Source organism: Hippichthys cyanospilos, chromosome 7, assembly GCF_059441005.1.
Source record: "Hippichthys cyanospilos isolate Australia breed blue-spotted pipefish chromosome 7, RoL_Hcya_1.0, whole genome shotgun sequence".
NCBI lineage: Eukaryota > Metazoa > Chordata > Actinopteri > Syngnathiformes > Syngnathidae > Hippichthys > Hippichthys cyanospilos.
Genome location: NC_142375.1, coordinates 13065510 through 13091701, shown reverse-complemented (window position 1 = coordinate 13091701; position 26192 = coordinate 13065510). Strand labels below are relative to the sequence as shown.

The 26192-nt window shown below is 38.7% G+C and overlaps 4 protein-coding genes and 1 long non-coding RNA gene across 7 annotated transcripts in view; 3 read left to right on the top strand and 2 right to left on the bottom strand.

Moving 5' to 3' along the window:
* doc2g (double C2-like domains, gamma) overlaps positions 1-3373 on the top strand; it is a 32618-nt gene extending 29245 nt beyond the window's left edge. The window contains exon 12 of one of the 2 annotated variants that reach the window (XR_015866059.1): positions 368-510. Coding sequence is in view for 1 of the 2 variants with exons in the window: in XM_088418617.1 (XP_088274743.1) it covers positions 368-507 (140 nt within the window). In the remaining variant the exon portion in view is untranslated. Of the gene's footprint in view, positions 1-367 lie in introns of both variants that reach the window. The other variant, XM_088418617.1, reaches the window with a different exon arrangement.
* An 827-nt stretch (positions 3374-4200) lies between these two features.
* LOC148421130 (uncharacterized) lies at positions 4201-6190 on the bottom strand. Its single transcript, XR_015866161.1, has 3 exons — positions 6078-6190; positions 4922-5108; positions 4201-4854 (listed from the first exon to the last, which is right to left on the bottom strand). It is a non-coding gene; the product is annotated as an uncharacterized LOC148421130 (long non-coding RNA).
* tmem134 (transmembrane protein 134) lies at positions 5606-9997 on the top strand. Of its 2 annotated transcripts, none has more exons than XM_088419639.1 (8): positions 5606-5802; positions 6094-6347; positions 6436-6503; positions 6933-7019; positions 7105-7181; positions 7551-7595; positions 8415-8468; positions 8560-9997. In XM_088419639.1, the coding sequence occupies exons 2-8, from the start codon at positions 6138-6140 to the stop codon at positions 8640-8642; spliced, it is 624 nt and encodes a 207-aa protein (XP_088275765.1). In that variant the 5' UTR covers positions 5606-5802; positions 6094-6137; the 3' UTR covers positions 8643-9997. The 2 variants fall into 2 exon arrangements, with proteins under 2 accessions (XP_088275765.1, XP_088275766.1); XM_088419640.1 differs by having other exon boundaries at positions 5606-5920.
* Positions 9998-11064: 1067 nt separating this feature from the next.
* Positions 11065-14976, top strand: aip (AHR interacting HSP90 co-chaperone). The gene is made up of 7 exons (XM_088420052.1): positions 11065-11205; positions 11991-12173; positions 12253-12441; positions 12845-13021; positions 13102-13243; positions 13944-14173; positions 14247-14976. Exons 1-7 carry the CDS (start codon positions 11107-11109, stop codon positions 14250-14252), a joined length of 1026 nt encoding a protein of 341 aa, XP_088276178.1. The 5' UTR covers positions 11065-11106; the 3' UTR covers positions 14253-14976.
* cdk2ap2 (cyclin dependent kinase 2 associated protein 2) lies at positions 14973-19717 on the bottom strand. Its single transcript, XM_088420054.1, has 5 exons — positions 19634-19717; positions 18693-18848; positions 17967-18058; positions 15935-16055; positions 14973-15489 (listed from the first exon to the last, which is right to left on the bottom strand). The coding sequence occupies exons 2-5, from the start codon at positions 18745-18747 to the stop codon at positions 15422-15424; spliced, it is 336 nt and encodes a 111-aa protein (XP_088276180.1). The 5' UTR covers positions 18748-18848; positions 19634-19717; the 3' UTR covers positions 14973-15421.
* Positions 19718-26192: the final 6475 nt, after the last annotated feature.

Below are 26192 nucleotides of genomic sequence, written 5' to 3'. Positions count from 1 at the left end.
AGCCAAGACGAGTTGCACATCAACACACCGTGTTTGCTCACTTGCGGCTGTCATTTCGTACGGCGCCGTTAAAAGGCGGCCTCGCCATAATACTATTTTATGACATTTCATGCTCCTTTAACTGTGCAATGGCAGCCCGGGGAAAGGCTGTATCATAACCCCCGGTGTCGCAAACGCCATGCCTCTCTCGCAGTCTGTTGCTCCATCACCTGGCTCATTTCCTGCATATCTGTCACCTCCCGCCCATCAAGCTCAATAGCTTTGCCTGTTCTCCTAATTCCCGAGCCAAGCATCTTTCAGCGAGGCAGGACCATCATCCAAATCGCGTCCTTACTCTGTCGTCTGTTTTCGGTGTGTGTGTTTCCAGGTGGCGTGGAGCTGGGCATCAACGCAAGCGGACAGAGACTCAGACACTGGTTCGAGTGTCTCAAAAACAAAGGGAAAAAAGTGGAGTACTGGCATACGCTCACACAGCAAGGAGCCCCAAGCAGCGACAAAACGGACTAAATCACACCAGACGCACAGTAATCACATGCACATCCCCATGAAAGAAAACAAACAAAAAAAAAACTGCAATAATAATAATAATAATAATAATGTAATAGCGATGACGGTGAAATCCATCCTTTAATGCAAACCACACCGATTGTTTGTAAATGATCTTCATTTTGACATCAGTGATGTTAAAAAGATGTGGTGTTTATTTTTTTAAGGTAAACCATGTTGCGCTCATAAGTGTTAACAAAGGGAAACACACAATATTGTCATTTAGACCTTGTGGAAGTCACTCTAATGTCCTTGTTGAAATGTACAACTAACGGAGAGATGATTAGAATTTATTCCATGAACAAAGCCAGCAGCAGCGTCAGGCCATGTGACTCTCAGGGCCTGATTTACTAAGATCCCAAATAGGAGGTGCTAAATTATGCGTGTGCCCTCACTTTATACAGCTAGCAACACACTTTTGGTAACAAGTGTGAAATCGGTGTATTGAAATGAGCATTTTACGATTCTGGTAGTGCATATGGGTTTCACCATGGAGCAGGCGCAAAGTAAAGTTTGATGTGGTACAACTGGAAGTGTTAATAGAAAGAAGAAGAAGAAGGGAAACAAACATTGCTATGTTACAGAAAATAAATCAATCGTTTTGATTAGATATGTTTGATAGCTCTTTTTCAGATGGATATCAGTAGTAGTACTGTGTTGAACTCTTAAGTAGTCACTAATACTAAGAACAAATACCAGTGGTACTTTTAATACATGCAATTTACAAAACACTAATGACCGATAATTTCAAAGAAAGACCTACTGTATATATCCCGTAATAGAATTTTCCCTTTAGATTACAACAAATTCATGCCAATTTTCTGTTCTCTTTCTAATCAATGAATAAAATATAATATATTATATTATTTCAATAGTGAGAAATTAACCTAGTACCTTTTTTGCATATACAAATCTTCAGTAAATCAGGCCCAGAGTGTCAACACACCATCGCTATGCTAGCTTATAAAGTAAGGCAGTGTCATTACTTTATGATACAAAGCACAATAGGATCCGTTGGGGGAATTTTTTCCTTTAACATGTCTGTGTTTTTAAGGATTTGTCTTTCATTGTCCTTGTGAGAGTAATCTCTGTGTGTGCATGTGTCTGTGAAGCAGGCGGTGAGAATTTGAGTGCCTCGATTTTTCTCTCTTTGCAGCGTCTCTTTTCACATTGTGCCCCATTCCAAATATCGCAACTGAACTTCAAGAAGCACAGTCTACGGGTTGGTGTATGCGTGTTCCTATGTGGATAGACAAAAGAAAACACGGGACACAAAGACTAGAAAGCTGTGCACTAGAGAGAAACCCTTTGCTGCCTCCAATGGTTGCAGTGATGTGTTCCTGGATGGAAGGCACGCTGACAAACTGTCAGTCTCGTGTCATCTCATCGGCTCACAGGGACGGAAGAATTTTTTGAGACACCTGCGCAGTCTAATGAGATCCAATACAAGAAGCGCTATGAAAAAAAAAATCTAATCACAAACCCAAGAATGCTCACTGATGAGTAATACTGCCATTGGGATATAAATTGTACTGAATTGAATATGTTGCCCTCTGCTTAAAACCAACATAAGCTGGTCAGCATTTTGATTCCTCTCTTGAATTGCTCCTCTTTTGACTGTGTCCAGTGAGTGTTTATGCCTAGGCACATTCACTTTGCTGCATGCTCATCGATGTTAAGAAAGATTGATGTTTGAGAGGTGAGCTTCTCATTGTTACTCCAAGTGTACAATATCAATCAATAAATGATGCAACTTTTATTTCCTGCAGGCCAATACCATGCTGTAATTTATCCATTGGCGAATGAGTGATGTCACTCGATTTATGGGAATCGCATTGCTTACAACTCCTCCAATACATCTTAATACAGTGTGTCCTTGGACACTCACGACACGAGGACCATTTCTGTGATCTGATCTTTTTATAGGCTTACTGGATATCAGGTTTATTTTCGTATACTACATGACAGAGTGTCTGTAAGAAAAACAAATGGGAAAGTTGGTAGTAAACAAAGGCATTCCCAGCTGAATCTTCAGCTGAATCGCTTGCTGACATTATGTGTGTGCATTTGGGTGGCTTTAGAGGCTATTTTTTTTTTTTTTTTTATCAAGACTGCTCTAACTAGACTTTGGTCTTCTAAAGCACGTCCATGGTCAGTCTAAATGCTTGCAGGTGTTTTCAATCTAATCGATCTGTCAGGTCCTTCGACAACCTTGTGAATGTCTCAAAAAATAAAATACAATAACAAAAAAAGGTGTTCTGAATGGAGAAAAGGCACAATGATTTCAAGTAATAATTTTAAAAAAAAAATATTGCTCAGAAACCGAACTATGGATGTCTGACAAAAAAGATGGGCTTTTTAAAATTCCTTTCTCTATGCATCAAAAGCTCCCTGTGTGCCAGCAGTGAAATAATCAAACCAAAATGAAATGATTGTGATTTTTATTTTTTTTTTAGCAATACAACCCCCCTTGCATGTTTTGCTCACATTTGATCTGCTATGTAGCTGCATGTTTAGCAAGGATCATCAGCTTGTATAGTGGAGCTGCTGGTGTGTTGACAGTCCATGTCATGCATTCTGCCATCAAAGAGTTTTGTTTTGTTTTGTTTTTGCAGGCTGTCCTTCAGGATGTTTGTATTTATCATTTTGCCTTTGACAATTGCCTTCCTGAAGGCTCTGGGTGGTAACAATGCAAAGAAAGGGAGGCAGGGCTGAGAAGTCTGTCGTTTATTCTCTGTAACAATCACGGTGTGACTGGCATCATGTGGTCATGTTGTGTCACTACTTCTCAAAATGAACAAGTCGTTTCACGCTTGTTTTTCTTCCACCTCGAAATATTCCTGCGGTTGTTTGAGATCACTATGTCAAATGTATCCGATGTTGTAGTTGGTGATGCATGCGTTTGTATGGAAAGGAAAATTGCGTCTAGTTAAAATGTCTTCTCAAACCAACATCGGACATGTGATAAGAAATAGCTGTTACTATTCTCTCAAATCCAAGAAGGCATACTACATACAGTTACACATTTTCTTGTATAAAATAAAAATATTTTTCAAAGATTAAATCTGCTTCCAAATCTCCCTGAACCAGGCATTTGTTTAATGATTATTATGCAACACTCATCTGATGTTTTTTTTCGTACCCCGCCCCAAAATCTTTTCAACTGGACACATCACAGTTTCATCAGGCTATTAAATATGATGTGTCTTTTGATGTCTTCATTAGATGTATTAGGTTTTAATGTTTGTACAAATGATAACTTCTTTAGAATAAGGCGTTAAAAAAAAGAAATCCAAGTATTACAGGGTTTTTAGGGCGAGGGTTGAAAATTCATCCAATTGTATGTAAGATTTGGTACCCAGGACTTACCAAAAGGCAATGCAGTACTTTCATTTTAACATGTAATGTTGCATATCTTTAAATAATAATGTGATGGTTTTGTCATGATTTTCACATGGAAAAGGAATCAGTTAATTATATTTAATTAACTAATATATATATATATATATATATATATATATATATATATATATATATATATATATATATATATATATATATATATATATATATATATATATATATATATATATATATATATATATATATATATATATACATATATAGGCATTTTTACATGTCGTAGAGAACAGCAGAGAACACTGACAATCGTTGGGCTACTTGCACAGTGAACAAAAGGACATAATATTAAATAACTGATGAAAAAAGCACTTACACTAACAGATGTCACCAATGCTGCAGCATGCTGACCTCCAAATATAGCAGCAGCCAAAGGCTAATTTAAATGACTGGATGTCTTGTCAACAGACAACAGAAGATTGCATCATTAAAATAGTCAGTGAGAGCTGTCAAAATCTCAAGTCAATTATTTTTTATTTACAGTATGTAGCGCCAAAGTAATCTCATTGCACTTTATATATGGGAAAGCAAAGAGCATCAAATTACCATTCGACCATTTACTATTAAAAAGAAAAACAACTTTAATAATTGAATGAATTATTGACAGCTTTCAAAGGGCTAAACAAACATTTATAGCATATTTGAAATGTTTTTGTTTATTGGTCATTGCAGAGCAGCACCTCCATGCCTCTCTCCCAACAAAGAAACTTCACACCTCATTTATGCACCAATGGCCTCACTCTGTTTTTCTTCACCCACCATAATCAACAGCTGTTCACCTCCTATCTTCTTGTTTGTGTGACTTTCTACACCACTGAAGTAAAAACCACTTGCAGCGATGTATCATTGCTGCTTTGGAGCTTCTTGTTTGTTGCACGTGCTTGATGGCTGCAAAACAAATTATTTAGAATCATCGCAGAGGGTTGTGAAAATGCACCTGGAAGATCCCACTCACCTTCCTCTACATTTACGTGAAAATTATTACAAATGTGTGCCATGGCGTGGTCGCCCATTAGTGTGGCACTGGCTAGGTGGCATAATGCTGCAGCTTCCCAGGCAGAACCGACAGGTCCACCAGCACCTTCCTCCCTTCAGGCATCAGACTTTTCAATCAGTCTTCTTTCTAGTTCTTGCAGCTACACCTCATAAGGCCGAGACAATGCAATTTTTAGGCCAACTGTATTACGTTAGGGCATATTTGCCCTGGTCCACGTATATCAGATATGGGAAAATGTTACTTATCAATATGATGACGACTCAAGCAGGGGAGATATATTACAGCCCCCGTTTGAATTTTAGATACCTATATTTTTTTTTTATTTTACACCAAAACTTTTTAAAATTCAACGATAGATTTTGTGTGCGTGTCTGGGTGCGCGCGCGCGAGTGTGTGTGTGTGTGTGTTGTTGATTTTAGGTTATTCGATTTCTATTCAATACATACTTTGTTAAAAACTCCAAGTGCTTTTTTTATGGGGGGGGGGGGGGCTGCTAACAATTATTTTGCTCAAGTTAGTACTTCATTTAAAAAGACGCGAGAACGCAGTGAACAAGCAGCGTAGCCCCATCAATAAATCGATGATTGATTGAGCCAACTACAGCGACCCACTGGGCGTAATCAGGCATGTGCAATCGATAGCCGGCTAGTAAGGGAGAAAAAAATCTGGAAACGCGAGAGTCGAAAGTTTTGGGAACGCGTTTGACGCTCTCAGAAAAAGTTACTATCGCGTTATTATCAGCTTCCGCTTGTGTAACTGGAAAATTTGGAAATATGTGAACCTTACGTCAATTGTGTTGGATGTCCAGCTGAACCACTGAGAAGCAAAGACCGAAGACAGTAAGTTTTCCCCTTGGTCATCTGATCGACTAGCGGAAACAAAGGCTGAGATCAACGCAGCTTAGCCTTCCTGTTTGCTCTGAACGTCGAAATTGCTCGGTTTTTCTCTTGCTCAAGAGTAAGGAGTTAACTTTTCTTAACTAGATCATATTGGGAATCAGGTCTAACACATATTATCAGTTTTAATCATATATCTTTGGCTCATAAATTTCAACGTTCCCTCTAAAAGTTTTGTTTGCTCATGCATGCTGAGTTGTGGTCATATTTGTTCTTACTTGTCCTCATCCACAGTGAGCCTCAAATCACAAGCCATCAACGCGTAAGTGGCGATCGCCATGGCAACACAATTCACTATCGACGACGCCTTCGTTTTGGACGTCGAAGAAGAGGAAGCTGCGTCCGGGGTGGACGCCGAGGGATGGGATGCTCGCGATAAGGACAGAGAGGCAGAGCTCACGTTTGGGCCTTTGACGTTCTCGAAACCTCAGCCTCATCCCTCGCCTGTTTTGCTTGCTTCGTCGGAGCACAGTAACCTCAAGTATCAAGTAAGACTCACGTACTGCATGCATCTCCTTTTTTTGGTGGGCGGAGGGGACAAAAACACGTCTTGTGTCATTTTCTGTTTTATTCTAGAATTTGGAAAACGAAGACCAGCTTACTCACAATGGAAATTCCTCGTTTAACAACTTCTTCAAAATCAGGTTGGTCTAATGCGTACAGTAAAGTGACAGTAGAACTGCCAGTTTGTGTCAGGGAGGCTGCTTGGATTTAAAATGATGAAGAAAAGTAGTTATATGCATCCCTCCCTCCATTATTCACCCAAGCATCCACCCATCCATTCAGCCACTACTTTTAATGGTTGCCGTCTATACAGACTTTGAACTGGAGATGGTCAACAGTCCATAGTCATACAAGGGCACAACGATAGAAATGATTATTCACACTCACAGTTAAATCTAAAGACAATTATTAAGTCTTTGTGCATGTTTTGGTAATGTGGGAGGAAGTCAGCGTTACCTAGAGAAAAATCACACAAGCAGGGGCACAACTTTCTACATTGACACAAAAAGTAATTGTTGTGAGTTTGCGTGCCTATTACTTGTTTGACATTTGTTGGTCTTTGTCCACAGTGACCCTTCCACTCTGTCTTACTGCAGCTCTCAGTGGTCCTTTAGCACCTTGAGTTCTGTCACACAACTTTCAGCACATTGTTGCGGGTGAGATCGCAATGCTTAGGCACACGCACGTATACAATACAGATGGCTGAAGTTGCTCCCTCACTGCATAATATTTGTTGGTCAGGTGGATGTCTCATCCGCTGGTGAAGAAAAACAGAAGGATAGTTCTTGCCTCCTTCCTTCTCCTTTTTACTGGAGTTGGTAAGTTTCATGTATAGCTATAAGCAGACCGTTTCAATTTGAATCAGTTTGCCACTTACAAAAACATACTGAAAATCAAGAACTTTGTTATTAAAACAAAACACAAATACCTCATCACTAAATGCTGTTAAATATGTACAGTATAATCACCACCAGGATTATAATCTTGGTTTTCCCCTTTCTGTGAGGGATTTACTTGACTGTACTTTAAACCACAAGGTGCTCACTGTGTGTGTGTGTGTGTGTGTGTGCGCGCGCGCGTGCCTGTGTGTTGGCCCCGTACACTAACCCTACCATATAATTGCTGTTTACCAGAATGACTTTCTCTTTGCTATCTTGGTAGTTTTAAATTATACTCTTTGTTTTTAGCTCTTATTTTTACAGGCATTGTCATACAGCTGAATCCAAATGCAGGTAAGACAAATAAATATCATATTTTGTGTATGTGTATGTATATATATATATAATATATATATGTACGTATGTATGTATATATATATATATATATATATATATATATATATATATATATATATATATATATATATGTATGTATATATGTATGTATATATATATATATATATATATATATATATATATATATATATATATATATATATATATATATATATATATATATATATATATGTATGTATGTATGTATACACACAATTTTTATGTTTGACAAGAGCTATAATACCAATAGACAATGTTAAAATACATTACCCTCAAGAGTTCACACATTCTACCTTAGTTTGTTGATTTACAACCCGAAAGGCACTGCCTGTTTGAAAACACTTTTGCTTTTGTCAAATTAAGTTTTCATCATAGCTAACTGTTTACCCTTAATAGCACAGTTATTTAAATAAAATGACTACCCTTCCCCCGTTTCCCCTTTCTTTAGTGCAGTTGATTCGTAACGAAGTGGTGTTTTATGGTGTTTTATTCGCATGACTAATGTTAATAGGGTAGTTTCAAAACTCAATACACAGATATAAAAGCTTGTAATCAGTAAGTATGGAATGTTTTCAATTGAAATCACCATTTTATTTTATCTACAGTAGCAATACTCTAAGCAAAATTAAGAAAATTGAATGAATGCTCCGGTTGGAAAAATACAATAAGTGTTCTTACCTGCATTGTACAGTTTACTTTCATCACTAGATAGTGCTTCTCTGACAAGGCAGACATAATTTGATATGATTACAGACAGTTTTCTGTGTTTTGCCACAGGTGTTTCAAGTGCCATTTTCTTTGTGCCCGGATTCCTTCTCTTCATTCCTGGAGGTAAAGAAATCCAAGATTCTCACTCAGAACTGTCTTTTACATTCCAGAGTATGGTATGTGGATAACGACACAATTCTATATTTTTTTTTAGTGTATCATGTGATATACATCAGCTGTGCTGTCCGTGGAAGAAGAGGCTTCAAGTTGTTCTACCTGCCTTATTTTGAAAAATAAGATTTCACCAAAACCACTGAACCACTTTTACTTTTGTTCTGTTGTCTATTGATGGTATTCACTGACATCACGGGATGACGTGATCTTGTGAGACAGCGCCATTGTATCGGCCTAGCGTACAGCATTTCCTGTTTACACTGACCGTCTGGTGTTTTGTTGTGGAAAATATCCTGCTTATCTTTCTCTAACCTTCCCTCTGGAAGAAGACACATGCGGAAAGTTCATATGACTTTCCTTGGCGTGGAAACTTGCTTTTAGCAATGGAATTAACTGAATTACATTTCTGTTGTCTGACAACATTTCATGATGAAATGTTTGTATGTTCTAAGGTCAAATGCGTTCGTTCACCTGCCGTCATTGATAGGCACCCTTGTTGTAAAATCTTCATTTATTTCTGCTTGTGTTTAAATGTGAACATTGATTTGAATCTGAGTATCATAGTCCAGGGGTCACCAACTCCGGTCCTCGAGGGCACCTATCCAGCACGTTTTCAGGGTAACCCTCCTCCGATGTCATATTATGTTGTTCTTTCAGCTTATATCAGGTCCTATATGCATTCTACGTATCAAACTTTTGAAAAGACATTAGAGGCATGAATCTTGGGTTGTTTTGAGACCAAGCAAGTGAGTTCTCTGAGATGCGCTAGACAACCATGTTGCACTGACAACCATGTTGACTACAACAAATATTTTGACTAATCAACTTATTTCCATACACTTTGTCTTCAATTCCAACTTTTCAGCTGGTGGAAAAGGAAAACAGATTTTAACGAGGATATTTGGGGAAATCTCACAAGTTTTGAACACTGGATCTATTTTTGGCTTTTATTCAAAACGACGCCGTGTTTCCCCAGAGCGGGTCACATACAGTATATCCCAATCACATGACTTTAAAATGCATTTTAACAATCCTACAATTATAACCCCCTTCAACAAAATGTTCAGAACACACTTTGGTGGTTATGAATCTTTTGGATTCATCCTTGCAATCCATGTGTTTGTTCACATTTATGGTATTTACGTGTGCTGTTGTTAAGGGGTTTGTGTGAATGAATGAAACTAACGTTATTGAAACACGCGAATATTTGTTAGCTGCACAATGTGGCTGCCAGGTGGATTGGCACAATTCGGTGATGTCATGTGAATACAATCAAAACATTAGCGTTGTACTGAAGTATCGTCTATTTTTTGTTTGTTATTGTGTTGATGACCACTGACAATTTAATCTTTCGAATCTGGGCTTTTTCCACTACATTAACTGACCTGTGTACTTTTCAGACATATTACAGAGTATTTTTTATTTTTTTTTGCTATGTGAATACAGACTGTGAAAATGCAATAAAATCATGTGTTACATTTAGTCTCACCTACTACCCATCTTTACAAAATTAAAAAAAACAACACAGCAGCATGGAGAGGCGGTGGTCAGCACTTACAGTTCTAAGGTTTGCTTTTGAATGTTGTCATTTGGCATGTGTTCCCTGCACTTGTTGAGATTTTATCTGGATAGTGTGGCTTCCTCCCACATTCCAACTTGTAGTACTTGTGTCGATGATCTCAACAAAAACTGATGTGTCATGTGTTCATCCCACCCCTCAATCTACTATAATCATAACAGGAAGAGACTCACATGGACCTAGTCCTCGGTACTGCCGCTTTCTCCTTTCATAAAAACTGGACATGTTAGATCACAGGCGTCAAACTCAAACGCCAGATCCAGCCTGCCACATCATTTTCTGTGGCCCGCAAAATGCTGATTTGACTTTCTTCCTTAAATACCAAACTTGCAAGTTGCAACTTTTAAACATTGGGAGGGGCAACCAATTGTTTCTTCCCAATTTCTCTTTTGAACTGTTTTTAACATCCTCTAATTTCAAAAATAGCTAAGTGTGTGACAAGCACACTTATTTTTTTTTTTCGGGTCATTCCGGGCCTCTGACAGAAAATCTAAGTACAATGTGGCCCACAATAAAATAGTTTGACACTCCTTTGTTATATTGATATGGCAAAACACTCTAACAGAAACTTCATAAGGCAAAAATAAATGAACAAACTTACAATAATAGGAATGACATTTGCATCTTCCGGATACAGTGAAAGCAATATTTCATGGGACAAATACAGGGCTGTTAGTGTGTTTTTGAGTGGTGTTTGTCTCTGGGTGTCCTGCGATTGCCTGGCAACCGATTCAGGGTTGACCCCTGATCTGGGGGCCTGTGAAACCCTACTTTTGTAATACGGTCAAACTTGGCTTGATATTCCCTCTTCTCACTGGTCATATTTCTATTAATTGAACTTCAAACTACAGCATATATGTATATATAGAGTGAAGTTTTCATATTGACTCACAATGAACGGCAAGCCCGCCGACATGTAGAGGGCGCTGCTTGGCCAAACGTGACCAAGTACAATCGGCTATATTCGGCAAACATCGTTATTTGTCGTCAACTCCGACTCGGCCAAGGATGGAGGAGGAGGCACGAAGGCTTTTCGAAGAAGGGATCAGTAAAAAATTGATTAGCCCTGGTAAAGGACAGCTTTCGACCTTCCCAGATGGAACAAAGGTAAAATCAATCTAGTTTGTGGGTTACTGCGTCTGATTTGGAGCTTTGGAAAATGCTTTTCAAACGCGACCAAGCGCATTCGCTAATGCTAACTTCTCGTATCTGCTGCCATATCTCGGCTAGCACGTTTGTTTTTTCAGGCTATCTAAACACATTTCTTGACTCAAGGGTCACCGCCAACTCACATCGAATAACTCTTTGTTCATCGCATGGTTGATTAAAAATGTTACTCTTTCTTTTCCCTCTTCTCCATGTTTTTTTTTTTTACTCTTCTGATGGACGGATATGGGCGGGACTAAAGGAACACTTGTGTTTATCATTGCTGATTGGTCAGTTTACTGTGGCAATCATTTTGTTTACCTGTGATTGGTCAGGCTAGCCCGCAGACTATGTTGGCTGGTGACAAATGTGGCATTTGTGAGAAAAACAACCAATGCAACGTTTCATATTAAAAACAAACAAAAAAGGAGTTTGATGAGGAAAAAAAAAATAACATTTTTGATTAGATCGATTTTGAGGTTACAAACAGAAACTGTCCCTCTGAAAATTATTTGCCTAAAATTATATGCCATGTAAGAGTTATGTTACATGGTAAAATAAAAGAGTTATGTATTGTATAAATTGATCGTTTGAGTTCACCAAAGGAATTGAGCCATGCAATGTACATTTTTGAAAAACAATGTAATAATTGTTGAAAAACAATGTAATATTGCATTTAATGAATGAATATGTTGTAACACTCAACTCAACTCTTAGCTTCTATTTAACCCAGTCTGTTCATCCAGGTGGTCTTCCACTACCGCACCAGCCTATGTGATGGCACCGTGCTGGATGACTCCAGAAGTATGGGGGGCTGCAGCAAACCAATGGAGCTCATCTTGGGCAAGAAGTTTAAACTGGCTGTGTGGGAACAAATTATCATCACCATGAGAGAAGGAGAAATTGCTGAATTCACATGTGACACCAAAGTGAGTTAGCGTGCGAAATAGGATGCCGGGTATGTTTTTGTACACAATCATATCTGGGATGGTATCTTTTTGTTGTCAGCACACTGCACTCTACCCGCTGGTGTCCCAGTCATTGAGGAACATCAGCATTGGGAAAGACCCCCTGGAAGGCCAGAGGCATTGCTGTGGCATTGCCCAGATCCACTCCCACCATTCTCTGGGTCACAAAGACCTGGACCACCTTCAGGCTAACCCACAGCCTCTAGTTTTTACAATTGAGTTAATGCAGGTGTGTAAGCTGGGACATATTTGGGGTTTAAGGGGTGGGAAGGTGGGTGGGTTAGACCACAGCATCATCTCGGGTACGTAGACTATGAGCACAACTCTAAGTATTGATACAACAAAAATACATTCAAAAAAGAAGACATTTTAAGGACATGTTTTTGAATAACACATAAGCCTAGTACTTTATTGTTGAACATATGGGTGGGACTTAATAAAAAAGTGAAAGTCATACTGAAACACTAAAAACACATGACTATTGCATGTTTTTTTTTTTTTTTAATGATTTTGAATTTCCCCTTTTAGGCTAGGGTTAGGGTTAGCAGGGTTAACCCTAACCCTTGCAGACAATGTTGTCATGTCATGTTGTGTTGTCAATGCTGCACCACTGAGCTTAAGTGTGCTTGCAGGTTCTTCCTCCGGGCTCATTCCAGCTGGATGTATGGGCCATGACGGACGAGGAGAAGCTGGCCTTTGTGCCTCACATCCACGAGGAGGGCAATATGCTCTTCAAGCAAGGCAGAATACAAGAGGCCACCGACAAATACTACAATGGCATTGCCTGCCTGAAAAATCTCCAGATGAAGGTCAGGGAGTTCTGCCGCACTTTTTTTTTTTATTAGCACCTTTCTAGTATTTGTGACACCTCCTCAACTTCTCATTTCAGGAGCATCCAGGGGATGAAGCGTGGATCAAGCTGGATCACATGATCACACCTCTTCTCCTCAACTACTGCCAGTGCAAGCTACTCCAAGGCCAATACTACGAAGTCATTGAACACTGCTCCTCACTCACATTCAAATATGAGGGTAAGGATCACCTATTAATCCTCATATGTGCAATTTAAGAACATTGGCCACTTCACTTCCTTTGTGAACCAGTTCACCTTCGATACAATACTGATGTTGCAATCCCATGCTAATATCGATCCTGTATTAGGGATGATACATGCTTTTATTCGTTTTGTGGTTTGGAATTTCAGAAGAGATTTTATTGATACTTTTCAATCAAACAACTGGTCAGCAACGTAGGTATGATGAAATATGACCCATATATTTCAAACATTTAGGCTACATGACTTAAATCTCCATCATTGCATGAGAATGTACTGCAACTGAATATAATACAATTTAAGGACCCTGCCAAATAGCCCCAATAAATTAAATGTTTGGAATAGACTGTTTTTATATACCCCCCTGACATCTAGCCTATTCATGTTAAATATCTTTGCAAGATAGCAAAGTTAATAGCATCTCAGCCAAACAATAGCATCTCAGCCAAACATATTCCAGAAATATCTGGAAAGGCTTTGATATCCTCTAGTGAGCAAGCAATCAAATAGTAGGGTCGCTTGTGTACATTGAATGATGCAGACCAGAAACAATGTCCATACTTTATCGGCACTTCACGTTGAATGTGTGCATTTCAATTAACAGCACATGTAAACATCTAAAGGCTGCTTTGAGGTTAGTCCTGCAATGATTTGACATACTGGTCCTTGTGTGCCAGACAACGTGAAGGCCTTCTACAAGCGAGCCAAAGCCCACGCGGCCGTCTGGAACGAAGCGGAGGCCCGAGCGGACTTTGCCAAGGTGATGGAGCTGGACCCATCTCTTGGGCCGTCGGTCAGCAAAGAGCTGCGGGCCATGGAAGAGCGCATACGCACCAAAGAGAAAGAGGAAAAGGGGCGCTACAAAGGCCTGTTCAATTACAACTCACCGTCGCCGACTGCTACCACGGTCAGTTCACATTGACCTGTTGTCCTTCATTCTGTGTATTTTCTGCAGTTGTTCTTTTGGTCTCTCTCATCAGGGTTGAGGAGCAGTGTAATGAGGCCAATGAATTTCAAGGCGAAAGCCGAGGAAACACCACATGCCGGCATCTCAGTCTGAGCTCACTCACAAGACCAAGTCTGTCCTCCGTGAGACACACAATGTTCCCAAAGTCTGCTTCGTTTCTTCCTTGAGTGTTTTGCTCCAAATAGCTACCCAAAGCCTAAAGAATCACTCATTCGTCACGGTCTTATGTACACTGCGGTTGTTTCACACGGAATGTCGGTTTGTAAATAAGTGCCACACAAGCTTTTTTTGCTGCTGCCTCTTGCTTTCTTGTATATAGTGTGATAATCCACTTGTAGTCACAGCAAAATTGGGAATATCGCTCAAACACAACTGTCCTTTGTTCCTCAGACTTCTTTATCTTCGGGATTAACTTTGAACCACGTTCTCCTAGTCAATCTGGCCAGCAGTTGGAGATGTTGACAATCAGAAAACAACATATTGGATTCTACTTTATTCTGTATTCTTATTTTACGTTAAAAAAAAAATGTTTCAATGTCTGTCACTCTGGAAACTATGGAACTTGGAAGCTGTGGCTGGGTCTCACCTTTGTCAAATGTCACTGAAGCAGCAATTGTGTAATCCAAATAAATGTGTTTATTCATGCTTTGGTATTTGTAATACCCAGTGGTCCAATTATGTTACTTCAAAACAACTAAATTAATATTGTCCCAACGAAAAATAAAGATACAGCTGCCAATCAATTTTGTATCTTTTAATTAAGATATACTCAACTGCAAAAGTTTTGTTTACAAAATTCCCACAATAACAAATTGACTTGAGATGTACAGTACATAGTTCTTGTTGAACGCTGACTAGAAAATAGGATCAATGCAAGTGAACAAGAATGCAAATGGGCTCTTAATGATCCTCGAATGAAGTAAAGGAAAGAAAAAAACATGAGGACAAGTTTTGGTTTTAAATTAAAGGAGACATCATTTGGTTTTCTGGACACCTCCCCCGAAAAAAAGTTTCTACATGCTTTGTATACACGGCTCTCATTAAAATCTAAATGCCGTCTAGGGGAGGAAGAAAAAAGTTGAACTTGAACTTGTACTTAGGAAGAAAAAAAAAATGGCCTGATGGAATGACAATGCAATTATAAAAAGCCAACCAGAAAAGATGAGGGGGGGGGCAAGTGAGAAAAGGTTATGTACGGGCGCTTCTTTCCGTCTCTGCAAGACACTCCCTGACCAGTGCGCGTGCATGAATGATACCTGGAAAAGACAAGACATTTAAGCATGGAACAGTGGGACGTTTTCCTTATTTAAAAAAAAACAAAATGAATAAATACAATCAGCCTGAGTCTACCCACATGTGGAAGTCAAACTTATCAAAGACATCTATCATCAGAAGATGGCTTAACCAATTCCACTAAATTAGGCTTGGTATCAAAAAGCTGTACCACCAAGAAAACAAATTGAGGAAATGTGACTTGATTTTCGCTCCACCAATTAAGTCTTCATCTGGGTGTCTTCAATAGCATTCATTACAAATCTGCATAAATTGAATAGCGAATAAACATCTTTATTTACATAGCGCTTTCACAACAGCTACAGCACTAACAAATCACTTTAAAAATCATTTTTTCAAAACTAACAATGATGGAAGATCTTGCTGATTGGACAAAGCCTCAGGCATGCTTTCATTTATGTGAAATACCTCTCTTTAGTCTTTCCATTGCACTTTTGCTTCCAGCGTATGTAGGTCGGATCTCGCGACTCATTTCCTCAATGACTGACAGAAGTTCGCTGTAGGTGGACCCTTGACTCACTTTGACGGGCTGATCAGGATTTTTCAGAGAAATAAATGGAGAAAAAAAAACAATAGCATACAGTAATCCTCGAGGCAAGCATGACAAAGTATAGTGGTATCTTGACTTGGGAACTGAAATGTCGCCAAGTCATGTAACGCAATACTCGATAATAAAATAAAATGGCAGGATAACGTCCGTCAGTCCCATGCAGACGTACGCCCGTTTCGCTGATGAACGCTAATGCAAAAAAAAAAAAAAAAAAAAAAACAGTGAATTAAAAATGTCGGAATTGCAATTTCCATCTGCCGTTGTAATCTTTGGGATAGGCATTATGTCAGATATCCGTCATATGTCAGTCAGCCCACATGCCCCTTAGCGCTTACTGAATTTTAACTCAACTGACTTGGATGTTTATCTGCTATATTGCTCCATCGTTATAGTTCAAAATGCAATAGTCACTTTACAATACCACCAAACAGTGGAGAAATATGTTCAGTTGAGTGGATAAACTGGGTTGGTTCAATCTTCAGCTATAACACAGCTGACAGCTGACTTTACCAGAGATCTATTTGTAGTTGCTCCCTGTCTTGGTCCTGGTTTCATTTCTTGCTGATAAGAGCATTCTGTGATGCCTTTCAAGTAACCATTGAATGCAGGCTAATTTTGCATCTTTTCTCTGATTGGCTCTTGGCAAGGAATTGCAAGATAGAACTCTTTATCTAATTACGGGCATTTTTTTTTAAATAAATTCAACCTCAGCAATACTTTGTTTTACTTATAGTGTATGTGACAAATGAAATTTAGACAAATGTTATTGAAACCATCTTTTATAGTAGGGCAGGCAGTTATAAATGAGAACCGACATCTAGAATTTCAGGCCTTGCTAACATGTAGCTGGGGCTCTTGCAAACGGGCAGTAAATGTCTCTGTTCGACGTTATTTCTGACTGGACAGAACTGGCGACATCACTGCCGCCTAGCCACTTGGCATGCTTGTACACGAATGCGCACAATGCGGTTTCACATAGACGCAAGTTTTTAAAATAAATAACGACAACGAGGGGGTGTCTATGCGGATTAAATTAGCCGGTTACATGTAGACAAGGCCTCAGAGTCATGTAAAGCATGATGATGCCGTCCAGTGGACATGATTGTTAATTGCACTCTTGGGCCCGATATTAATCATGATGGTGTATTATAGCCTAGGGTTAGCTGGATTTGTTTTCATGTTACACCTCTATTACCATGTCGTGTTTCAATTGCAGTGTAACTGTAGAACCACAGACATGGTATTAACTTAAAACAGAAAAAAGACTAAGTATGAGTCCAGAAAAAGGTAAACCAGTGCCCCATGAATGAAGGACCAAAAAAAAAAAAAAAAAAAGTCGAATATTGCCCTCGACGATGTCAAGTAATTAAGGGGTTTCTTAAGAGTATTGATGTGTGGCATGTATGCCTTCAAGGAGTGTGGCCCCGTGAGCGAAAAGGAGCTCAAGTTGGACTGGCGCGCCTGAGTGTTTGGCTCTACAGCAGTGTTTTTATTTTGGTTTTGCGTGTTCAATAAACAGCTGGAAATGCAGACAATTCGGGCTCTCTTTGATCGCATGCAGAGTACAACATATTCACTCTGTTTCTATTATTTTCAATTTAGTCAACAGCGTATCAGAAGCTGCTGGTACCTCAAATATTGATTGGCCCACAACACAAGGAAATAAATAAACAAAATTGACCAAATGACAACATGAAGTGCAAAAATACATGGCACCACTGTTTGTGTAAATTGTCCGCCAGTGTATGGAAAGTCACAAATGGTGAATAAAATGTCGCTGTTGTTCACCATAGGGCAACGGGTTTGAATACTGCAACAACAAAGACTCTCAGCTGCCTCCCATTCAACTGTTGTGCATCACCAAGGATACACAAAGTGTTGCTGGCATACCTGAACAAATCCCATGGAGGGTGGGCCAAAGTCGCTGAAAGCGGGTCGGAAATTGGACGACGACGGGAGAGAAGGAGAGGGCACAGAGGAGCCTGAAAAATGTCAGAACCACAGCAGGGCATGATGATCAATTATAAGTTTGTTTTGTGAAAACTTTTTTTTTTTTCCCCCTCTGTAAGGTCATTCAAATTTTCAAATAAATGCGACCTGTATGTGAATGCTAAAAAGTCCAAAATTGTCCTACATGCGCATTGAAGACAACGTGATATCATACACAGTGGGTGTGGTTTCGAAGTACCTGAATAAATGGCCGAATGGACTACGAGGCAATATTTAAATGGCTGTCATACCGGATCCTAAATATTTTTAATCTGTTACATTTAAGGAAGGGGGGAGGGAGGGGGAGAGAGAGAGAGCGAGAGAGAAAGAAAGATATACAGTATACTTTTTCTCCCTCCACTGAGTTGTCTCCATCTCACCCACTATTGTTATTTTGGATTTTCCAACCTGCTTCTGCCTTTTTGGGAGCAGAATTGTGACGTTTGTCTCTTGTTGGTCGCATATAGCCATTCAGTCAAAAACAACGTCAATCAGAATATGTCTACCCTGCTTTATTTTGAGGGTGACTGCTGTAAAGCCATTTTTATACTGGCAGTATGTCTGAAGTTTGAGTCCTGACAGGTCATGATTTATCAGACTTTACACAGGGTTGGTGTTAAAACGAACCAGGTGGTGTGTGGTTGGAGCCAGACGGCGCAGGAGCAATGGGCTTGTAACTCATGACGATGTCCACTGGCAGCTCCCCGTACGAAGCACCACTTCCTTCGTTCCGGTCGAGCCGGTGCTTATACAGCTTTACTCCTGGAGATGAGCTCCTAAGAGCTGAACAAACGAAAATATTACCAAATTATTGGTACTATACCAGCAGCACATAGCAACACTCAGGATGACAACAACATCCAAATCACTTTTCTGCTGAAATAAATGTTTACTGATATTGTCCCGCCAAGCTCTACTAAACTCGCTTGTGTATTTTGTAAGGTGCACCACTTGATTTGAAGTTATCTCATTATTTAACGTTGAAGGCCATCTCCAGCCATCTAGTTAGTACTTCCAATAGCAACAGTAATTTACTCATTTCCATGGAACTGAAATTGGCCAAAGGCACTAATTGTGCAGTAAAGGAGTGGCAGCAATCCATGATGACCCATATTCACGTGACCTGCAAACAAGTTAAGTACTGGTGATTGCCGGTCAGTGCATGCTGGCGTTTCAAGACGAAAACGTCTCATCGTACAGAGACAACGATCATCAAGGTAATCTCGTAAACGCTACATTTAGACGATTGGGTTGGTGGCTTCTTATTTTGAAAAGTGTTTTACGTCGTACACATGAGTACTGTTGGGTTTAACTGTTGAAGGCAAACTACCTAACTTGAGAGGAGCTTGACTGAAACAATTAGCCTAGAAATGTACAATGCTAAATGGAGTTAGCTTATGCCGGTTAGCACAACAATGTGAGAGGAATCTAGAAACGCAGCGCTAGCGCGATTAAGCAGATGAAGCCACTTCGGGTGGAACAAGAGTTGAAAGCTACGTGTATGTTCATTTTGATTAGGAAAGAATATCACAACCTCATAATATCATCATGTTAAGATCTTTGAATACCTTTTTAAGTAGATTGAATATCCTCAGTTGGACGTGAGGGCTCTTCCTGAGAGTAATGTCGAGTGCGCATGCGCCAGAAGAAGACGAAGCGTATCGCCTCTATTATTTATTTAATTTTTAAGGCCCACCATTGGTCAATTAATTGACCAATGGGGTGACTTAAAAACAATACAAACAATGAATGGCGTGGAAAATTAATGAATTTTTATTCAAATATAGCAGAATATATATGATAGCAAGTATAGCAAAATTCCAAACAACCACCCAAAAAATAAATGTCAAGTTTATGGAAGGTTTATCATTTATTTTCCTTTTGTTGTATACCTGTGCACAATGACAAAAAAGCATTCTTTTCTACTCTATTCGTGTCAATTGTCTTCTATTCTCTTCTATTATGATTGTGTAATATTTATTTCTATGACCTATTTTCAAAGCCACATTCATTTTTTTCTGTGTAATTTAAGTTTTAAAAAAGAGCGTGTGAGATTCAAATGTGCAAATTAAAAAGATAAACGATTTTCAATCAGTATTTAGTTCTGGCCTTCTACATTAAATCATCAATACTTAAGTAGGAGCGTGCAAAAGGCAAGTTTAATAAAAAGGTTGGAAACCAATGCTCTATGCATTGGTGCTCTATGCATATGTATTCGACAAATATGTTATAATTTAAAACATTTAAGCAAAACTAATGAGTGATATTTAATTTACACATAATTGAAGTCAGCGTAAAAACAACTGTGAATATTATGAGCCATATATTCGCTTGAATGAGAGTAAGGTTGTCAAATACTGTACTAATGATACAGTTACATTGCAAAATGTATAAAGCAGCCCTGTTTTGTCCTGAAACTAAGGCAAGTTACAGCCTTTTAAAAGAGCAGGCATGTTAAACCTGAAGCCAGAGCTTCTATATCAGAATAAGTCAAAAATTGGAATTACATTTTTTCAAAGGACTAATTTCATCCATTGAAGGAAATAGAGTCAACAAAAGTGGACGTTAACAAATTATGTCAAAATTCTGGAATCGAAGCTGTTGATACATTATACTTGATATACTGTAGAATTCACTTTATAAGGAGATTGCACTAACATGAAGTAAAAGTACTTTTTTGCTTGCCACATTTATTGTTTCAAAGACAGAAAGTAATGAATACGTGTACATTTAGAATAAGTCTCGAAGCTAAGTTAGATTTCAAAATCATGCGCTGTTCATTTGCCGATATGCAAACCTGAAGCTAACTCCAGCACTTTTAATTTTCTTTAATCTTGGTTAGAACCCAGAAAAATGAAATGGAACTGCAAGCATTAGAAGGGTACACCCATTCCAAAGCCTTGTTTTTCAATGGTGTAGGTAGGATGTTGCACAATGTGTAGATATTTACATTTACTATTAATTATTTTTCAAATTATTTCACGTATTGTTCATACTTATTTAACATGCACCAATTGGTATGCCTGCTGTACAATGGCAATAAAGGCATATTCTATTCTAAATATTACTTTATACATTGTTTTTAGGGCTCTGCAAGAATCAGTGGTTACTTAAATAGAGAAGCGAATTAGCTTGAATTAATGGAGCCTTGAAGAGAGAAACGAATTGAATCACAATGTGTATAAAGCAAAGCAAAACCGAACTGGCTATGCAGCAGCATAAATGTGTGCCAAAACAACAATGCTAACAGGTGCATACAGTAGTTGCAATGTCATTTCTTCCTGCCCTCAACCCTGCAATGCCAATGTCCTTTCCCTTGTTACGTTCATGCCACCCCTCCCCAGAGACTTTCAGAGAGTGCATGCTGTGTGTGAAAGCATGCTGCATTCAAATCGGAATGAAATTCAACTGTTAATCAGTCAGTCAATAAAGTCCAGCCAGAAATTCGATTAATGCTTTTGTTTACTCGCTGTTCACAAGCCCTTTGATATCACTTTCTTTCTGAATCTCAACATGTCGCCTCATTTATGTTGATTCATTATTCGGTTGAATTTTTATTCGGTGAATACAACAATCAGAGTGCCCTGATTGTACTAAGGGTAGCTCATAGAAGTTATTCTTGCTGAAAAAAAAAAAAATCTCGGTTTGGTTCCCCTTTCAGCTCCTTTTTCAATGCCATCATTTTCTGGGTATCTGTAAGGGTGCAGTTTTTATTTTGAAGATCAATGCCATGGAAAATGTGAGTGGTAGATAATAAAAGATTGTTAAAAGTCTGACCTAATAGTGCAATATGCACTGCACAAAAAATTAGAGCTCCTCATCACATAAGAAATGTGACAAACACCTTGGCCCTTCTAAACTTCTGAATCGTAAGTACAATAAGCAGGAAAATGGAAGCTGATTAAAAATAATGCTTTTGAACTTTATCCCTCTGGTTTATTATTTATGACTGTAAGTTCCTTTATTTATTTATTCAAGCCTGACTTCAACTGATTTTTTTTTTTTTTTTTTTTTTTTTTTTTACATTGCAGTGAGCAAATGCGAATGCTGTTTGTTGTGTATAAAGCAAAGCAAAACCGAACTGGCTATGCAGCAGCATAAATGTGCAGCTGTATTTGTGGCAGACGAATGGAAGCTCACTCATGTCAATCATGTTGCAGCAGGATAACATTAATGACTGGAACTACCAAACCCAGTCTTATATGCAGCAATAGGTTTGCTGCATGGTGTGATAGGTTGAATACTGGGTTACATTCTCTAATGATACATTTTTTTAAATAACTTTTTCAGTACATGAGCACTTGGGGAAGTGAACAAATCGTCCCCATTCATCATTTGATAAATAAATGGCTGAAAGGTTTTAAACAGTTGAGTGCCGACAATGTATGTGCCATGCAACATGTTAGACAGCCCAAGAAGTCAAGTCGGTTAAAATCGTGAAAATCTAACCTTTATGTATGTTGTAATTTCTCCACCAACAATCAACCAATCTATTTACAAAATCAAAACTTAATTTCATTTGTATATGTCAATTTTAAGAGCACATGTCATTTTGAAGTGCTTATCAAAGAATCACCAGAGGTTGTTGCTAATTGACACTATCCCCGACCCACCGACTTCAGTGGCAGTGGTGATTCTCAGATCTGGTGTTTTTAGAAGAGCCAAATTGTAACCTGTTAATGAAATAAATAAAATAAATTAATAAACTCAGTAATAACGCTTACAGATTAATCCTAGATTGTACAAAATGGAGCATACATCAATTGCTCCTTTCACCTCGTTCACTGCTATTAACTGCTTCAGAAGTCAAAGATTCATTTTAACTGGGTGTCAGAGAAAACTCGTAAAGAAGACTAGGACAAGCCTAGCTACTTAAACAGCAAAAAGAGTAACTCAGACCAGCCAAGATTGACTTTTCTATGCCGGGCATAGGGAAAAAGCTTGGGCAAATGAACTCGTGGGATTTCCAACGCTAATTCAACTGCCCAGCTGCTCCTCCTGGCTTTTGTTGAGCAAAAGCATAGCAGATTACAAGACACAACAAAAGAGCCAGCCGGGCGCCACCGACAGCTGGGCCAAGGTCCCGGCTCACACTTTCGTGCGTCAACAGCTCTATCTAAGGACAGGGTCGAAATGAACTAGGATTGCATAAATGGATAACAATGAAATAAGCACATAATGATAACAACCTAATATATGATTCCCTTCACACTAGGCTGGACTGATTTGGGACTGAAAGGTGAATAGTAAGTGAATCCACAGCTTCAAAAATAGAAAATGATGCATCAAAAAGTTCATGAAAAAATGATTGAATTGACTTTCTATTTTTTACTGTCCAAAGGATCTGGAAGGATAAAAGGCTCCAACTATGAACTGCAGCTGTTGATGTGACCAAAGGTGGAGTTTTATGACGAGAAATAGGTGAGCGTCATGAAGTGAGGTTAGCAAATTAAATGATGATTGGTTGCACGTACAATTTTGTTTCAGAAAAACAATTCACAGCACTGTAAAACTATACTTGTGGATAATTCATTTATTATAATTGTGCTCTTTGAAATATGCTTGGGGCAAGGGAGTATCAATGTTTTGCGCCTGTTTTGATTCCTGAAATAGTCTGTTTGTGTTGACGACTATATGTAGGCTTCACGCATCAGGGAACGGCGCTTTCAAGCGAGCATGCACACAAAGACAACAACAAGAACATTGCATGCTTTGATGAGACGACCATCACGCGTGCTGGAGTGGCATAGGCATCAATTAAGAAGGCTTAATGCTTCAGATAACACCAAGATCAATTCAAAATCATTTGTGATGGCTAAATGTATATGTGTGCAGTACATATGCATATACAGGACATATACAGTACTATACATACATAATACAACTGTTCTTTCTTACTTTATTGAGCTGATTCATGACATCATTGATCGGACCAAAGAATTAAGCCATTAAAGGCAACCCACCTCAATTACCAACCATGAGGTCGAGGTCAAACATCAATAATTCATTTGTGTTAAAACTTCCTGCCCATTTGAATTTCCTTTTCACTGCCTCAGGTGTTACAAATCAGTCTATTTAATTTAACATCTTACACCAAAGAAAACATCATAATATTCAACTGTTGTTGTAACCAGGTACTGCTAAAAGACAAGTTAGTCTGTTCTCATCAGTATACTGTATTGTGATACCAAGGTGTTTCCAACTCTACATCCTCTTGACGAGACAATCCATACACAGATTAAATACAGTTTGTGAACGTAAAATCCCCCCTCCCTCCGCTGCGAACTCCATTACAGCACCAAATGGAAAAGGAGACTGCGTTACTTCAATATGGCGAGCCATTTAGCCTGTATGCTCTTGCTTTACCAATATGCCAGGAACGTAATCGTACCATTTTTAATTTGCCAATGATATTGTAAGGAAAACTCAGATGAGCTTCAGTACAGCCATGACACTCTTAAGGACAAGGGGTTAAGAAAATGAATGGATGGATGGATGATGTAGTTTTGTAACTGAAGCCAAATCCTTTGTAGGCAATACCTAAACTTACAGTCATAAGATCTCCCCTGCCTGACCAAGAAGATAAAACACCGGACAACTTTATGCCTTTTAAGATTGTCTTATTGCATTATCGTTATATCTGTTTTAAGAGTGGAATTGTCTCAATCCGTGAACCATCAAGCTGATTTGTTCACACTGCCGTGTTGTTTCTGTTTAAAATTAAGAAATTTCTGCCAAGCACCACCATTAATTCTACCACACAGAAAAAAAATGAATAGAAACACATTCAAAATGCCTTTTGGGGAAACATTAAAAGCAACACAGATTCAAATCCCATATCAAGAGCTACCCATATTCTGTGCTTGATAATCATAAGGGGCTTTTTTAGCATGTTTTTGGAGACGCGTTTTGTGAAAGGCAAATCATCAGCATTTGGCTGTTGGCGGGCATTGCTGAATTATGCAGCAACCCTTGCCACTTGTGTAGATATTCACATTTTGACGCATTCGGCAGAAAAAGATTTGTTTTTGTGTCATTCGTCAACTGTTTTTCAGCAAAATTAATTCCATTGAATTTATTTTTCGGAATGCACTGAAATTAAAATGTTTGATGACTGTTTGATCTACCGGAGTAGACCATATCCAAGATGCAAGACTGTGTAAAGAAGCCCCCTGAGACAGTCCAGCACGTTGGTCAGTATCAATGGTTGAAAGATCAGCTGGAACGGATGTGGAAGGTCAAGGGTTGTGTTGTCCCTGTGGTAGTGGGGAGCAATTGGGGCAGTAAGCCCAAAACTGGGTGTGTGGCTACAGCAAATCCCAGGAACAGGGTATATTGCCCAATATTTTTGGGCATTCCCCACATTCGTTGGTCCGTTGGCAAAACAGGCGTCCGTGTGTGACGGACAGTCCATCAGCACTGACGAGGTACCCACATCTGCAAATCCTGCAGACTTTCCTCAGTGATGACATCTCCATTCAAGTAAGCTGTAGGATGTCTTAAAAAAACAGCTCTTTTTTTAAGAGAAGCAAAGCAGGATAGGCTACTGTATATATTTTAGGACCTGTTATTTTGTTGCCTTAACAGTGCAACATTAGTGGGACGTCCACTTGATGCAAGTAGTCTAATGTATTGACAGCATGCATGATTCCAATAGTTTTAAAGACAAAGCCTCTGCTGTGTGCACCAATTTTTTTTTTCCAGGCACCACACTGACACCAATGAAAGGTGATGTTTACATTCTCGCCGAGTGCATTTTTTCACAACTACAGGAAGTGTGCTATATTGCTTTATATATATATATATATATATATATATATATATATATATATATATATATATATATATATATATATATATATATTTGGATTTGTGACATATTAACTAGGATTTTGTAATATATTTTTTCATAGCGCTTGTCAGCAATGTTTTGTGGTCTCAGATGACTTGGAGCTCATAACAAAAGAGCATGATTGAAAAATAATTGAGAAAATCCAGGGTTTGTCAGACAAAGGAGACATATAGACAAACTCTGCAAACTAAAAGAAAGCTAACAAAGGAGTCAGAAGAAAAAAACGATCAATAATGAACCAATACATCTACTTCACATGAAGGCAAGAAAGGAAA